The sequence below is a fragment of the Apostichopus japonicus genome, chromosome 23 (assembly GCF_037975245.1).
Source record: "Apostichopus japonicus isolate 1M-3 chromosome 23, ASM3797524v1, whole genome shotgun sequence".
Classification (NCBI taxonomy): domain Eukaryota; kingdom Metazoa; phylum Echinodermata; class Holothuroidea; order Aspidochirotida; family Stichopodidae; genus Apostichopus; species Apostichopus japonicus.
Genome location: NC_092583.1, coordinates 14,788,592 through 14,807,369, shown reverse-complemented (window position 1 = coordinate 14,807,369; position 18,778 = coordinate 14,788,592). Strand labels below are relative to the sequence as shown.

Below are 18,778 nucleotides of genomic sequence, written 5' to 3'. Positions count from 1 at the left end.
TAAATGACAAAACATCTATTTTGTTTTCTTTTGGTATTATCTAGCAAAAATCTACTTTCAAAAGTGGTTACACAGCTTCATTTACTTTCCAAAAACACATTAAATACATGATCTAGTTTGTATTACATTTCCACAAATGTTAACAAATCATTCTGATACTTCTTGTGCTATATAATGAAGAGAATAATTTATCTGGGTATCGCATTGCCAAATGCTATGCAAAGTGGGCAATTGCAACACAAGTGCAAAGAGGCATAGTAGTTTTATACACAGGAAATATAGCATTTTATAAAGAGACAGTTTGAGAGTGATCAAAACTGCTATTCAAATTTCAAAACTTGCTATGCACAATTTGGACACTAAATTATTCGCTGTAAAGATAATAGAACTGTTTTACAATGTAATATCCTTTAGAAATAACTAGCAAGATTGTGTTTGTAGGACTCTATAAATGCATAAAAAATACAAACAAGAAAGACCTGCTTGTCTCTCTCAGCATTGCATGGATTTCTTTAACACATTTAAACCTAATAAATTAAAAGTGAAACATGCAATATATATACATGCAATGCTCAAACATAAAGCTTGACTTTGGTGCTACCAAAATGGCCACTGATTAGCTGGTATATAACAACTTAGACTGATAAATGGATAAATATTTGTGAAGGCTCTGTGGAATTTTCTCCTAAAAATACAATCACTTTTAAGGGGATTTTTTGCCCCGCTAGAAAGCCATAAGAGCAATTAATCACCAGCCCATCATAATCTCCATACATTAATTTATGAGGTACTTTTCCACTAACTGGAATCCATTTCAGAATGTTACGTGGTACTTCCACCTCTGACTGCGCTCAAGCGATCATTTCACCAATCGTGCTCCTGGAATGTTAATCGTTAATGTCTACACAGGTGCAATAACATACTGATGATTTAAGACGAGACATGTTTCCTTATCAAAACACATCTACACTCTCTCTACTGCACTGCTTTAAAAGTACGGTCACATAAATGATGATGTAAGTAGTTATTCACATGTTTGTACAAGGAATACCATATTCAGTTAACTGCAAACTATTATTCTCCTTCCTTACAATTTAACCTTTGAACGAGATACTCATTATAACTGTCAAACTCATGCTCATAACAAATAACTCGTAACCAGAGTTATGCAAAATACTTAAAAGTGAATGGAACCTGCCTTATTCCAGATTTTTTACTTTCTACTACAAATTTACTCTTAAAACACTCACATTCATTTCCTGAAGTCTCTTTTCGATTCCAAATGCTCCAGGGGCGTTCCTTCCAACTCTAGAGAGCAGGGCACTCCCTTGACGAGCAACGGGAGTGGTGATCTCTGGGATAGCGCTCTCCAATTGGGAGACCCTCTGTGCCTGGGCGTTAGGGTCTTGGGGCAGGTTAGATAACTGAACATCCAATCTATTCAAGTAATTCATTGCCTGAAAAATGAACATTATAGAAAACGTTGAAGTAGTAATATTTTACAGTATTGAAAATGCTAATATTTGACTGAATTCTTAGAATTGGATATATAAGAATCCAATATCATTGGTTATCATACTTAAGAGATATGCAAATTTACATATTAAACTACTCCGATTGGTGGAAAGTGCACATGTGATAGCCAAGTGTGCAGGAGGTCTCTGGTTCAGATCCCTTTCTAGCTAACAATTTCTTTAGTCTTTTCCATTCCAAAGTCCTCCTAATTAAGTTTCTGCGCAGCTTTAAGATTAAATTCTACAAAATTGATATTTTTATAGTTTATTTTAGTGCTTTTAACTTACCAGATCGTGGTTGTTGTAAAAGTCCAAAGTGGCCTGCAGCGTTCTCTTTCTCTCATCCAGCCGATTCATGAATTCATCGCAGAGGGTGCTGATTGCTCTGGTCTGGTCTCTTAGTTTCTCTGTGGCTGTGGGATCTGAATGTTCCAGCTGTTCTGACTCTGACAGAACTCTGTCTACACTCTCTCTGACTTTCTGCAAAACCAACAAATAACCAAAAACAATAATAATAATTGATAGAATTTTGAAAAGAGAATGTGGTTTTAACTGAAATGTTTCCACATTAATTGTTTAATTATACAACGATACTTACTAACTTTAATGCCTATCATCCCATCTAACACATACACTATTGCAATCTCCTATTTATTTTATCTTCCATGCCCCTCACCTCACCCCCCCCCCTTCCTTACCTCCCTTTGTCCCTTCTCCAGACATATTTCTAGGTCACTGCCATTTGCCTCTTCCAATAGACTGTGTCATTCAGATGTTTGGTACATACATACATTATTGATAATCTCTATTCCTAACCAAAACTGTACTTCCCTCAGGTTATGTTCCCTATAACTTTTTTACTTAATTTTCAATAAATACTGAAACGCTTATTCATATGCTCTATGGGCCATATAGCACTTTTTATATGTATCTTGGAAACTGAGTGAAAGGCTCCAAACATTTCTTTCGATAGATGGCATCAAATTCCAACATACCTCAGTAGTTTGCATAACACATACACCAGGATAATATCATAACATACTTTTACTGGTCCATTAGATGTAACAGAATGCTAAATGAAAACAGATATAAACAAACATTTTTAGCCAAAATCAATCCATGAATCAACAAACTAGGATGAGTTGAAATTCTAAGAAGAATGTAATCATACCTTGGCAGCATTTTCAACTTGGTCATGTTCTTTCATAAGAGCTTCCGTTGCTCCTGGGTCACTTCCGATATCCTTCCTCTGGAGGTAAGATTCTCCTTCCCTCTCAAACCAATCAGAGACCTTGACAAAGATAACATTATGCATCTCATGTTAGAGTCTGAACATTGCTGATGGTGGTATTTGTGAGCTAGAGAAAACTTACACATGGTCCAATCCAGTGGTGACCTTAGTCTAACAAGTAACTCATTTGACATATGCATCCAGTATGCTGGAATTGTTTAAGTGATGAATCAGAATAAGTAAGTCTCTATAATTCTGTAATTTCATCTTTCAAAAACAGACTACACAGAATATATAAACTTTGCAGGTATCTTAAAAATATCAACAGAACATCACATTCTCCACAGTCAATTTCTTCCTTCAAATCCTACACTCCTGAGCCAATTCCTAAACCCTCTTCAGTAATCCTAGAATTCCCCCTCCAACCAGGCCTGGACAAGTTAGTGGGAGGATCAAACAGGGCTACAACCCTCAGGATCTGGGATCAATTAGGGGGCCCTGGAAAATGTGAAGGGGCCTGGGAAATATGGGATAAAGAATATCATATTCTCATTTTCATAAACGTGGAGAAAGAAAACAAGGAGAATCAAAGACATGATTGTCTCAGCTCTCAACAACTCTGCCTCAACTCTTGATCTCCCTTCCTCTTCCTCACCTTGTTCAGTTCTTGGTCCAGCTCACCAACTGTCGCAAACTGGTTGAGACGTTTCCTCTTCTGAGAGAGCAAGTCCTCCAGCATCTTCCTTCGCTGCATCAACTCTTCCACAGCTTTCTGAATTCCTCCGCAGGCTGCCAGGGTGACCTGTGTCTCCTCTTTAGGAGCATTCTCACCAAGCTCTTTGATCTTTTCAAGGAGAGACTGGCCTTCTGTTACTACGGCAATCGACTTTGACAGGAGGTCTGTAGATATCAAAATAGGGATATTACTAAAACAATTGTTGATAAAGAGAAAATATTGGGCAAGGCATGCTTTACAATTTTTCCAAATGGATTTGATATAGCAAATACTTATTTCCATTTTCTCAATAAAAGGGTCATTTGTCCTTTCAAAACTGTGATGTATATTTTACTTATTTTATCAATTACATCTTTATATTGTATATTGTTGTGGGACAAAAATATATAAACTTAACTTACATTTAATTTAAGAAACAACCCACCAATGCACCTGAATATGGACATGCCTCAATCAATCAAAACCAAGCTTGACTGCACAGTTTTCAACATTATGAGATTAGAGATTATTATTTCTGTATTTGGTTGCTAATTATACAAACCTCAACATCTCATCTTAAATGGAGGACACCTGCAGAAAAACCTCTAAGAAAGCACTTTGGAAAAAAAACCAAACTTAAAACCTTGGGGGGAGAACAGATGAGCTGAGGGGGATTTTTTTTTTGGGGGGGGAGGGGGTTTGTTTTGTCTGTTCCTCTTTTCTTCCCTCAGTGCAATAAAGGTTATAACAAAAGAAGCTTAATTTTTCTTACCTTGGTTAAGATCTTCATGTTCCTGTAGCAATTTATCTACTTCCGCTGGAGTAGATGGTATCCTAGGATCCTTAAATTGCGCAGCAGCAGAATCCATTTGTTCGCTAACCTGTAAATCAAATTATTCACACTCCCATTAATTTTACCGACTCCACTGATGGAAAATTGTCACAGTCAATTGTCAAGTCTGTACATTCACTTTTAATTTACGACTAAAATGAATGTGCTTGTCAAAGGACAATTATTGTTTCGAAACCGACCAAAAATAATCTGGCATTCATCAACGTTAGGAACAACTTTCAAGACGCAATTCTGTTAAGATGGTATACTTAAAATACTTACATCTTTGATGTTTTTGTGGAAGCTAACAGCATCATCAAGCAGTTGCTTCCTCTTCTCCAAGAGTCTGTTGAGATCACGCCAAGCTTCTCCCAATGAGTGGGCCATGGCTTCATACACGTCATTGTAAAATTGTTGTGTTGATATGTTGAAGTCTGCTTGGCTCAAAAGGGCTGCAATTTCTGGTTGCTTAGCCTGAAATAATTTAAATCGCAACTATCTGAAACTGAAAGCAGCTGGTTGGGTTCTATAAGACTATGGAATGCCCCACCGCCAACAACTCCTCTTAAACAGACTTCTGCTTGTTTAATATTGCACCTGAAAACTCATCATTTTATTATATATTTTAATGACTGATCATGTTTCGATTTGTCTTAACTCTTGTTTAGATTGTTTATTTTAGTTTCATTTATTTATTTTAGTTCTGATTTTGTGTAATTAAAAACATCATGTCCATCTTTTATCATTTGAAGTGTACTAAAGTGATGGACCATATATCTATACCACATCATGTCGGTTTACGCTGCTAAATCCCACCGTTAGTTTTATAACTAATGCCCCTGGCAACACTGACTACATAAGACTAACCAATGAGAGTGCTACGCTTGTATGAAGACTGTTAAACAAGGATTTTATTCATTTTCTTCATTGATATTCATGACCTTTGGAGGGACAAGACAACCATTTGAAGGTCAAAGCAGCTTAGAGCTCTTCCTACTCACCGCAATCTTTCTGACCATTTCTTCATGTTCCTGTTGGTAACGCTCGGCTTCTTCAAGAGTCTTACCAACTTCAGTCAGTTTTGGTTTCATGTCTTGAACTTGTACTTCTATCCAATCTCCAGACTATAATAGAAATACAGATTGATGAATATTCATGAGCAGGGAATAATTTAGTGATCAAATTTGGTTTGAAGGCTGTAAACTTTCTCTCATACAAAATGCTATGGTTCGTCAACTGCTACACATCTTTTACACTTGTATAGCAGTTTGCCGCCCATTTTTGCACAGCATTTTGCTATTCGATACCAGATATATTATTCCCTGATGAGTTTGTTTCAGTTATAAGGATACAATGAATAATGCTGACTTCATCCTGAAACAAACATCTTACATCAATGGCTATATTTGCATTTGACCTCAGAACTGCAAGTAGATTTTTGTACTTTTCTTGATATTTTGCAGTTTCCATTTTGCATTTTGAGCTACTACTAGCCCGTTTATTTAAGTTTGCAACAGTTGTGTGTATTAGTATGACATCAATATCTTTTAAATCAATATAATAGCACTTCACAATTTCTGCAGAGAAAAACAAATGTCAAGGAAGTTACAACTGTGTGAAAATTTACAGATGATCAAAAAAATGAAGCAAAGAGTCAGTGTTCCATTGTTGTTTTTATATTATAATTCCATCTCAACTCAGCTCCAGCTTGAGCCACCTCCAATATACATAATGTCCTACTTTTGCATCAGTAGTAACATTTCCTTTTGAGTCTCCTTCTTCCTCTCTTAACCCCCCTCCCCCCGTAACCTAAAATCTACATCATATCCCTACTAGCAACCAATACCTATGATATCCAACACCCTCTTTCCCAATATATTCCCCTTCTCTCCCGACAGTATTTCCCATTGGAGATGTACTTGTAACTCTAGGATAGTCTACTGGGTTCATGCAGTTTATAAACTCTTCACTCCAAGTTGACTCTCTCCCCCAGGAACACAGACATCATCAGTTGCTGATGTCTGTCATCAAGGTAACATCTAATCAGTGTACAGTAGATAATTAAGGCATGGTTGCACTGTAGAGTATAAACAGCTGTTTATTATGGCCTTACCTTTAAACACTAGGGATCTACCGTCATAATAAAGGTACAGTATTATAAATCATAACTAAAACAAACACAGATAGTGCTCACATACTGGTTTGATATAAAACAGCCACCCTAGAAAACAGTCCTGTCTAGATGTAGGTATACTGTTTAGTATGTAAAAACTGTGAACAGTTCACTTTAAATGTGTTCAAGAAGTGTATTAACATACGAACAACATACAGTACATGTAGCATTCTATTGTACAATATAGTGATAAATACTGTTTAAACATTCTCATATGTTGTACAATTACTTAATGCTATATAGTTAACAATGCTACATGAGTAAATATCCTCATTACATTATCTACACTGTGTACTTTCCTTTCGAATATTTCTGTCCTAATCCTGTGATATCTTTTCCCCTCCCCCTCCTGGCCCTCTCTGTCCATCTCTTTACCCTCCGACTCAATGACATGGGTAATAGAACAAACCAATTTCAGACTACTGTATGAAGTACAAAATAATTTGAAAAAAACATGTTGGCCTTGGTCACTACTGATCGGACAATTAACTGCCTTCTCATAACAATATATAAATATTGTTAAATATTTCATTACCAAATTTGGAAGCTATTAACATTTTATCAAGGTTCACAGATTGAAAAGAGGCCAAAGAAGTGATGTAGGATCATATGCAGTGAGTCAATGATATGGGAGGAGGTTGAGGAGAATAGAAGGAGTATATTTGTATATACAGCAGTATCAGAAGTTTGATATACAGGGACAGTAACTAATGCTGACACAAAACATGCATTCACATTACAGAGTAATTGTTTTCTTGATTAGAAAGGGGTCCCAACACAAACTATCTATGAAGTCCACTTCACACTGTACACACCAATATCAATTGATACAGTATACTTCAACATGTGCAACCAACCCCAACCTAGCCACAGCAATATGTACAAAGAAACAAGTTCCTAAAATTTCAGGGCACTCACTTTTGACATACTCATTAATACCCTGCTGGGTTTACAACCAGGACAGCAAATACCACAAATCTCATTGAGTTACTCAGGGCACTGCGTGCACCATAATAAACTATACACACCACCATATGCTGCCAGCTAAGAAGAAAGGCATTTCATTCTGACAAAGGAATCAGAGAGAATCCTTTAAATTAAAAAGATGAAAACTGATAGTGGACATTCTTTACAGTCAGATTAAATTTCTTTTATTCAAGATTTAATTGATTGTGGAAAGGCACTTAAGTTTGTACGCCGAGGTATTAACAGGACAGAGTGCGGGCGAGGACTAGGATGGGGGAGGTGTAGGATGGGAGAGGTGAAGGGTGGGGGAGATGTAGGACTAGGGAGAGGGGAAGTGTAGGGCTAGGAAGAGGGGGAAGTGTAAGTAAAAGAGCACTTTCAAGAGTGCACATGAAATCTTACGCAACCAGATACTGCATATGCACTATACATACTATCAGTAACTATTAGGTTTAAAACAATATCAATGAGACACTATGATATCAGTGTTATGTTTATCAGCATACTGAGGAATTATCTGCACCATCATGTATCAACAAAAGATGCATGTATCTGAAGTCACACTCAGATTGCCAATGTAGATATTAATAAATTCTTATTGATAGTTTAAACTTGAATTCATAACAATATATTATTCTGTTTTTAAATCCTCCTAAAGTAATCATTTTTGCACCACCATCCAATCTTCGGTCTAAATTAAAACAGTTTATTGCAAACCTTGTTGCTTATCAGAAATATTAAATGCTTTCCTGCCCACAAAGTATGAGAACAGTGAAAAATAACACCTACTGTACATGTCCTTATGCCACGATTTTACCCTAGATTTAAACTATTTAGGCCTACTACATATGACCTCATGCTCTTTAAGTACTTCGTTTGCAAAACACATCAATATAAATTTAATGGACATTCTACCATATATCTAGAAGGGGCCTAGCCGGAACATCTCACTTAAATCCAATGTGGGGTTAACTTAATATGCAACAATTGCTTGGAGTGATTGCTTCTCCAGTTCAATGCTGTAACATTAAATGTACATGAGAGTATAATATCTATAGGTTAATTGCATACATAAGAGGAAAAGTGAGACCATTCTGTTCTAAAACAAAGTTTAAAGCAAATCAACTTTGTAATTCAATGTAGACAAGTTACAACTTTCTGACAAATTCAGTATTTAAATCAGCAATATGTATCTTGTTAGAGACTACATATCTTTTAACCCTCCACACATCATGGAAAAACTCCTCATGCAAAGACCTATCATGGAAATCATGGAAAGAATCATCATGGAGAGACTCATCATGGAAAACCTCAAAAGCTACTCTTCATGCTGAAATCATGGGATAAGGAATTCATCAATGTCATGCTAATATTTTCCTGTTTGGCTGAATTTTAAGAGGTATTTAGCAAACAGGCACTAAAGTCAACTAACATTGGTGCTATCCCCATGTACATATAATCTCATTAATTAATAACTTTAAACCTAATCAAATCTACCTACATGAATTATCTGCTATAATCCATTTTCTTTAAAAAAACACATGTCTGAAAGGTAGTCAGTATAGGCTCTAAATTATAGCATGCTATAATTTCTAGAAGTTTTCAAAAAGTATTTTCCCCAGAGGTCTTTACTCTCCAAATTGTTCTCAGACATTTTTAAGGAACACACAAGATGTAATGTAATGTAAATAAAAACGTATATAGCGCACTACGGGCGATGCACCTGTGCGCTTTACAAACAATCTAGAATAAACAATGACAAAAACGGTAAAGACAGATGACTGACTGTCCCAGTGAGATAAATTTCCTTGAAGGGTGTAAGAAAAACAGTTTAAGAATTTTGACCAAAGGTGACCATATTTGAAGATCTAGCATATTTGGGGCCATTACAGCATACCTTTAATAATGTTTTTCCCCAAACTTTAATGTACAGCACATGACAGCAATTTCCCATTTACACATATCTATACCTACTTAATCCCACATAACATTTGAAAATCACAGCATTCCTGTACAGTGTAAGTTGATCCCAATATGAATAACACAGAAATTAGCCCAAGAGGTATTAATTAAAATGCAGTAGTGAGAGAGATTCAAGCTTATTTTTTCCCATCTCAGTGGTAAATTTGACCTGGTCAGAAGTAAAATAATTGTATTGTATCAACTGCAGCACTCAATGTCAGCTCTACATCATTAATTAGCTTAGGTTTTCAGTTATTGAGGTCACAGGATTAAAATGTTTGATGGTATTAAACTAAAATCAAGGATACGGTGACCAGGGAAAACCTGAGACTACTGTATCTTTGACAGCAGGAATGCAAGAAGGGTCTTGTTTAAAAATTCCAACCATTCTTTACTAAACCAAAAGAAATCCTTCAAAGGAAGCAGTAAAACTATCCATACAAACGATAAGAGTAAGTATTTAATCCACTGGGAGTTCTTCCGCCAGGAGGGGAACCCAAAGCCACAACAGGCCCCAGGGAAAATGTTACCAGCCACACCATTTTTTTTTTATGTCTTCTGTACTTCGTAGGTATATTATGAAAATGTGAATACATTATTTTTATCCCTGTTCCTAACTGACCTATGGCCCTGGGGCTGTTGCCTCCATCACCCCGCCCCCCCCCCCTTTCTCTCCCAATTATCAGGCTTGTCCATATCATACTGTTCTTTGTGGATAATGGATCAAGGTTCCTGATTACTAATGTTTGCAGGGGTTATCCGGATACCCGACTACCCGCCCGACGTGATACTACCCGGTTCCTAATTTATTACCCGAATCCTAAGCAAAGTGTGATTTAAAAAAAAATATAAAAAAAATTGGCAAACCGACGGTTAGGCAGATTTCCCATTGACTTAGTGTGGTGTTAGGCTACAATGTGGTCAAAGATAACAGCAATAACGAAGGGGCCCGCTCGACGCGATACTCCCGGGTTCCTAATTTATTACCCGAATCATACGCAAAGTGTGATTGTTTAAAAAAAAAATTGCAAACCGATGGTTAGGCTGATTTTCCATTGACTTAGTGTGTTGTTAGGCTACCATGTGTTCGAAGATAACAGCAATAACGAAAGCTTTCCATAGATATCTTATAACTGCGTCACAATTTCAGCTAATAAACAGATGGCTAGGCTAGACTACCCCCATTGACTTAGTGTGGTGTTAGGCAACCATGTGGTCGAACGTAACAGCAATAACGAAAGTATTCCATGGATGTCTTATAACTGCGTCACAACTCCAGCAAATAAACAGATGGTTAGGCTTAGCTAGATTTCTCATTGACTTAGTGTGGTGTTAGGCTAGAATGTGGAAGAAATTATTATTTATTCATTCGTTTATTTCAAAGAAGGAAAGGCTGACAAGGAATTTTACGCGATGTTTATGGAATATAGACGGGATAACTAAAAAATAGTAATCGCAAGTGGCTTTTTACTAATCGTTTATTCCAAATGCGACCAAATTGCACGAATCGCGCAATCTCCCTGGATAATAGAAGTATTAAAAACTGTTTAAGAGCTAAATTGGATATTTATATGGTTTGATCCAATAGACGTGCACCAGCTAGCATAAGCAGCGGCGGCTGTGCGATGTTAGTAGTAATGCTAATTATAATTAAATAATTAATTTATTAACAAGTTAATGAAAGAAACAGAAGCAAATAAAAATTATTGAGGGAGGTTTTATACCTTATCTTACACCTACGTATTTGAACATGAAAACATTGTCAGTAGAGAATATAATGCATTTATTACAGCATCCAATATGTAATTTCTTGAAAATCGTGATACACGAGGGTAAACAATTTTTTTCCGGGTACCCGGTTCCCAATTTTTGGACCCGTGCAAACACTAGTGATTACAGTATGCACTGTTAACTCTCTTAGAATACTGTATACCTCACACAGTATATGCCCTATGTAACAGTTACACTTTCAGTAAGAGTCCAGAGGCACCACTGATCAGCCAAGAACTGACAAATCAAACAATATTCAGAAAGATATATCATTTTGATCACATTAACATTCTGATCACATTTGTTTTCTATCAAAGTGTTTTGAATTAAAGAGAAATTAATCATTCTAATAACTCTTCACAGAAAAACCTGCTAAATACTTTTCTTCTTCACCTGCAAGTCATTAGTTGAAAGTTGGTCCGACTCCAGACTTCCTAATCTAAGGTGTATATAAGGCTGCCTGTCACAGTGAGGTGATTTTCAAAAAATGTTTGGTAAAAATGCACAATTTTCAGTCAGCTTTAAGTCGCAAGCAAGCAATTCAACAAGTTCATTTTCTTTAAATAAAAGCTGCCTTTTCCGTTCAGTTTCATCAACAATTTACTAAAAAAAGACTGCAAATGATCAGTTTACAAAGAGATCCTCCTAGATTTTCTAATCACATGTTATAAGTAACTAATTTGAATTTGAACCTAAACATTCATCGCCTAAAATCCTTTTCATATTGGTATCAATTACATGTAAAGGGCAAATACACAAATTTCAATTATTAACTTTTCCATTGAAAAGGCACATGACCACTCAAGCCATTAATACGGTAGGTGTGCTGGGGGATAATTTAGCTGGTATTGCATCGCAAAATGCTACAGTACTTGCAAAACGGTGAAATTGCTATACAGGTAGAAAGATGAATAGCAGATTTTTTGTGTAGTACAGTTGTACTTTTAAAGAGACAAATGCAGAGCCTCAAAAACTACTACTCAAAATTAGAATGCTACACAATCCCCTCTCTGCTTAAAACATTAATGTTTTTTTACACAAAGCATGAACTTCCAGTGATTTATATATTTTTTTTTGCGTAGTGGAGAAAGAATTTCAACCAATTTGAGAAAAGTTAAAGGTCACATGGGGGGCATGAATGATTTAACTGATTGGCACTGTAATTAATTGATAAATTAGACCTCCAACTGTGTACATTACATAGAGTAATGACCTGCAGTACCAGGTCAAACCTGATATGAACGACTCATTACATGTGCATACATACATATCTGTGTTATTGTATCAGAATATTTACACTGAATAATTCAAGTGCAAAACAAACTCCAGTGCTTAGATTAAACATTTCTTATATTTAACCTTATTAATACACATTATTTGTGAGCAACATAAATGTTTAGCATTATAACATACATTATCTATGAGCAATGAAAATATGTAGTATGTACTTGCAATATTTTAAAATTATGCCCAAGTAATAACTTAATTAAAACTAAGTCAAATATTGTAAATTATTCTAATTAGCGGCTATGCAGGATAAAAGGTCAGAAATTATCAACAAGGGTGTATGCCTCAATACATTAATAAATAATTGCAGTAACTGCACAGACAAAGCACACATAACTTTGTTATATCACCATGGTGATGCTAACTATATCATCATCGTCATCAAGAGAACTTACATGAAGAACTGCAAGTACTATCCTAGCATCTCCAGCCTGAATGGCTACAGTACTAATCGTGGTAACCATCGGCCTATCACTAGATGACACCACTTGTCCCTCTTCCGTGGTCGCCATTATCCGATATTTCAATCGGTTAATTCCTTTATACCATTTATGAAGACGATTGAAACTTTGGTATTTCCTTTCAAACACTTTTCTTTAACAAAAAAAACGACAGGCACAAAACGGCAAGCTAAATGTTTAATAAAATTAAAAGAAAAAAACACTTCAACTCCAGAAAAAGTTCACAGAAAAAAAGTCACAATCCAATGAGATGCCATAGGGATGTAAGCAGTCCAAAACACGTAAAGGTATACAATAACTACATGAAGTTCTGTACAGATTTAATAGCGATATGTGTAATTCCTCACAGACGCTAGCGAGCAATACACAGATGCTGCTGCATATGACTGGTTATTAAACTCCAAGACTCTCCATCTTTTACAGAGAGGCTTCGAGTTTCATACCAGAGATGCCTCAGCCTCTATATTTGGATAGGAGGATGGAGGCATACCACAGAGACGGGGAGTCACTGAGATGTGGAAGAAAACGGGAGGCAGCTAACCTTTTTAATGAGAGGACAAAATTAAAGAGGTTGTAAGCTTGATGCGCCACCAGGGGTCTGTCGCTATTCTGTCGTGGGTTTATACTGTAAATTCACCCTAATAATAGTAATAGCCTTATCAGAGGAGGGTTAGAAAGCTAACTTGCGACAATTTAGGGCAAGTTATTTGTGCTGAATTAAGTTATTTGACGTATGACGAATGTCCTATATTTAGATTTTGTTCATATTCACTTTGATTTACAAAACTATATATTTCTTAATTATTTAGTAGTGTAACTAAGGGTCAAATTTGTTTTGTTTTTTTGGTTAACAGTAATATATATTAGTTAAAATGAGGCTAAACATGTTGTTGTGCTTGACCAGTGTTTTAGTGCATAGCCTTTGGAGAATAATATATCTGGTATGTGTGAATTAAATAATCTGAATTTGATTCCATCCTCAGCTTTTCACTGTGCACACACTTCACATAGCAGCAGTGCTGTTCACATGTGACACATAAATTGTGGAAAACTTCAATATTTTCAACATTAAACAATATCTGGGAATTAAACTTGACTACATTGTTATGGCCTTGGTATCAAATGGAATTGAAACATTTATGTCAAGATTATTTCAAAAGCTGCTTTCAAAACTGACTCCATACACACAACCTTCTTTAGCATAACTAAATATTAAATTCTGAAGTATTAAAAAGTACACTGAACCTTAAATATTGCTGATTAGATATATTTTTTAATTACATTTGGAGCGATTACTTTAATGATGTTACAAAAAAGACATTAAGTACAGATACACACTCACAGGTTTTTCCACATCATCACATACATGTACATGTGATGATTAAATCTCTCATTCATCTGCGATGGTAAAGTGCTTCTCTTTTGGTGAGAGGCGAGAGGAGGGAGGTGGTGGTAATTGATAATCGTGTAATGGACACTTGCAAAGTGCTTTAAAGTACACATACTGCCTCTTTAAAAGTTTGGAGAAGTGTCATCGGCTCACATGAATCATACAAACACCAGAAAAATAACATGAACTGTTTCTTATTAAGATTACAGGAGACCTTGAGGTCTTGTGAGAGGTAGTAAACAAGATGCTATGGATGATTTCAGATGTGTGACTGTCTACATAGAATCATTCCTTTAGCATTACTGTGGAGTGACAAACAATTCTTTGAAATTGTGTTACAGAAACAGAACATGTCTATAGAAACAATCAGTGGTTCACTCATTTAAACACCATATTCAAATTATTTGCTAACAGCAATTTTGTTTAATTTCTATGCTATTTTCTGCATTTTTCAACATTAAACCAATGATTTCAAACATTTTTCTTACATTTTGGCTATGACAGAGTTACTTTGCACTTTATTAAAGAAAGTCTGAACATTTCTGTGAATTGAATAATAATTCCATTTATTTACTAAAAACACTGTATCATGAATTTATCAATTTAGCTGAAATTTTGTAACATCAACCCAGATTAATATAAAACAAGAAGTAGAAGAAAATATTGCAGAAAGTTGAAAGTTTTCATCTTTCATAAATTTAGCAAGAAAGTTCCATATCTTAAACTTGATCCTACAAATTTGTATACCTAACTGCTTGTTGGTTTGAAATTTTACATTTAATCAATGGTCAACTTAGATAGAAGATCTAACTAAGAGACCCTGTTACATTGCTCCAACATTATGAATATTAATATTAATTAGTACTTAATGGATATAATTTGATTCTCAACATTTCATCACCAACAGAAACTTTCTTTTCACCACTTAACACATGAAAATGAACAACTTCAAAACTAATTACCTTTTTTAATTAATTGAAAGGAAACATAAATAATCAAGTTTATGAAATGCATCTTGGGACCTGAATTTCAGGAATTTGTATCAAGACTTTCCAAACATCAACTCAAAAAGTTGCTGGTTGGTTTATTTTGCTTGGTGAGGAACACAATGCAACACTCATAACTAGCTATTTCAATTTTTTATTTTGGAAAATGAATTTAGACTTCCAATACAAACAACAATATTTCTGTGATAAATCAAGGTTATAATGTACTTTTAATTTTTATGATACTTATATCAATATATAACTTCCCAAAACATTTTTCCAACTTTAAATATGATATAGCTCCTTCTGAAAGCTCTCCCACAATTTACTTCTTTGAAAGCCTTTTCATCATGGAATGCCGAAGGAGGATTTCAAGGTTCTATTTATAATGATATGACTACGATGCTAATCACGAAGAATCTCTGACACACAAGCTGCGCTGATCAGAAATATTTGACAGACCTATCACCAGCTGCAGCCGTGGGAGTGACTTTTAATCACCCTTGAGACAGGGTTTATGGGACTTTGATGTCCACTTTTAATACACGAGATGGCCAGAGAATATTTGAAGGGGAATACTGAAAAGCAGACATTTAATAAGAGTTACAAAACTCTTGCATTAGTATCTTTCATAACACATTTCAGTTGTTAGAAGTTGTGTGTATCACTGATATCACTGAATATTCATGAAGAAAAATGTACATGACTGTTGAATACCAATGGAGGGAAACAAAATTAGCACTTTGACAAAGAGTAGTAGTTTTATAAGCTCAAAAAGCTTGATGAATTAAGGTAAAATAAAACTAGATAGAATGGTATGAAAGTTGACAGATATCAAACTGGTTTACAGGACTTCTCAAATGAAGTCAAAGTACTAAATACAAACAAAACTTTCCTTTTTGTGCAAAACTCTAGGCAGAGGTATTGGTGTTACCGTTGCCAAACTTATTTTCAGTAATTCTTTGTAGGTTGGGTAAAACTGTTTGATAATTGGCACAAAATGCAAAAAGGTAGCTTATATTTATACAGAATTTGCCAATAATGTGGCATCATGAAGTTTACCTCTCACTAATCTGTTCACAAACCTCAAAGAAAATAAATCTGATACTATTCTGACAGTCCTGGGGTAACACCCCTCTGGAGACCTAAGACATCATATACTAAGTCTAATCCCCCCTCCCCTCCCTTATGAAGTGTTGCAGGCACAGACCAAGAATAGAAAGTTGTCTTTCCTATTCCTGAAAGTGATAACATGAGTCCCTTGACACTGGGGTCATTGACCTTGGGAGCCCCTTGACCTTGTGGGCCCTTACCTTGGGCACACACTAACCTTGAGGCTACCTTGATCCTTGGGGCCATTGCGTTATATGTCTACCAGATAATTCTGCACTGCCTAGAAACATAATTCTTACACAAGATTCTGATCCATGTATCAATTCTTGATTCATTTATACAAGATTTTTTGCATACATATAATTGCTCCCACATGTACAATTGTGCATTCACAGCAGTGCTATTCTAAAACCTAGGCAGATCGTGAGTAAAGCCAGCCAGATAGACTTCTCACAGTTCGGTTTTAATGGAAATCTGATTCCAGGGTTCCCTGCAGGATTTCAAAACTTCTCTTTCTAATCAGCTTGATACCAGAGTTATCTTTCTGAGTGCTCTTATGTTGTGGTTGGACATCTTCTTAAATGCCATAGTCAGTAATTAAAGGAGCACACTTAAGTTTTCCATTGACAGGAAAGAAAGAAGAATAAACAACAGAAATAAAGATTCCAAACTATTATCGATTAGTTAGTTTTGTTTTCTGTTTTTGTTTCTATTTCGGGGGGGGGGGGGGGGGTTAAGTGCTTTTATTACCCTCCTCTTTGATGTTACTAGTTTTATATTCATTGCAAAAGAAAAGTAACATTAATAACATTAAGTAAGTTAATAACCGGCCAAGTTCAAAACTGTCAATCTGAACAGTTGTTGCAGTTTTTCTTAATTTTAATTTTAATAGCAATAGTTTTTGCTTTGTGGTAGGTCAAATGCTGAATAGTTCTAAGCCATACACATGCAATTTTACTTCCCTAGCTGGCTTGTACTTCTGTGCATGACAACAAAGAATTAAAACTACTACAAGTTATTTTACATTTTAACTCTTCCAATAATAGAGGATGAATGTTTGATTGCTGAGTCAGTCAGTGGTAGACATTGGGTTAAAAGCATGTTAAAAACTTGTACAAAATGAAGCCCCATCTGATATAATGGTGTCTCTAAGAAATGATTTGTGCTCAAAGATCAAAGGCAAAGAATGTTGAAAGGAGAAGAGCCTTGATTTATTGCAACATGTCTTACCATTAAAAGCAGTTGGTGGTATTTAATAGACAACATCTCTTCTAAAGTAAATACCCTGAACCATAGACATATCTATCCCTGAGGCTACAGCCAGAAATAGAAAGTAGGGAGCCCTAAGGGTGACCTGGATGTCAAGTGCAAAGCCTAGGGGTCTAGGGTCTATAAAGGAGGGGTCTCACACTCTCCTTTGGCAAAATTTTTCTCTGATTCAGAGTCCTTAAGGGTGCAAAAAGGTAGGGCCTTTTCATATATGCTATTACTTTAAGTAATGTCACCACAAACAAATGAAGATAATTGTCAGACATGAGATCAAATTTTTCTGAGAAAGTTTCTGAACATGATTCATGAGCATAGCATAAACATGATGTCACCATTCAAGAATGTTTTGATTTAAGATAACAATATCCTTTACACTTTAAGGAAACATAGCTATCGATATTATGACTACTAAGATGTCTGAAAATTCTACCATTGGTGGGAGTACACAGCCATAATAAACATCGGAGTGGAAGACAAACAAATGTATTATTCAACAGGATTTTATAGGATTTCACTATGTAACATTGATGATATTCAGTTGTCTAATGATGCCATTGTGTCTTAGTGAACTAGTACTAGGGGGAGGGGGGCAGGGGGCAATTTAACAGATAGGATGGGGAAGAACCAGGGTAAAAGTAGAAATACTCTCACACTGGAATTTGGAATGTCTAATAGCTCATGTATCCATTGTTAACTAATGTTTGTCTTGGAGTCTTATAATATTACACTTTACATATATACACATTACATATAATATTTAATACTACATATTAATAATGTAGGCCACAAAGCCAATTAGACAAGTGATTCCTTGTCACATGTAATATAATTAAAATTTAATTATACAGTGAAATTCAAACCTTAAATATTACTTACTAAACCTGGAGCAGCTTCCTATGTACAGTAAGGACACCAATGATGTAACTTGTATGTTAACCATCCAAATACAACCAACACCGGCAAAATACCTCAGTCACAGATGGGGAGCATACAGGAACGGAGGGGAGGGGGAGGGGAGGGGTATCATCTAGAATAACTTGATGGTTCCATCACCAAGACTTTTGATATATCTTCCATACTATTCATGAACCATTACGAATATCATTTGT

At 35.6% G+C, this 18,778-nt stretch overlaps 1 protein-coding gene across 50 annotated transcripts in view; it reads right to left on the bottom strand.

The window, feature by feature from the left end:
• LOC139964732 (uncharacterized) overlaps nt 1-18,778 on the bottom strand; it is a 390,976-nt gene that overhangs the window by 335,189 nt on the left and 37,009 nt on the right. For all 50 annotated transcript variants that reach the window (XM_071966600.1, XM_071966625.1, XM_071966626.1 and 47 more), the window contains 7 exons: nt 5,294-5,416; nt 4,575-4,766; nt 4,233-4,341; nt 3,401-3,645; nt 2,686-2,805; nt 1,803-1,994; nt 1,251-1,457 (listed from right to left, as the gene is read on the bottom strand). In XM_071966600.1, the coding sequence (XP_071822701.1) occupies nt 1,251-1,457; nt 1,803-1,994; nt 2,686-2,805; nt 3,401-3,645; nt 4,233-4,341; nt 4,575-4,766; nt 5,294-5,416 (1,188 nt within the window). The remainder of the gene's footprint in view (nt 1-1,250; nt 1,458-1,802; nt 1,995-2,685; nt 2,806-3,400; nt 3,646-4,232; nt 4,342-4,574; nt 4,767-5,293; nt 5,417-18,778) is intronic.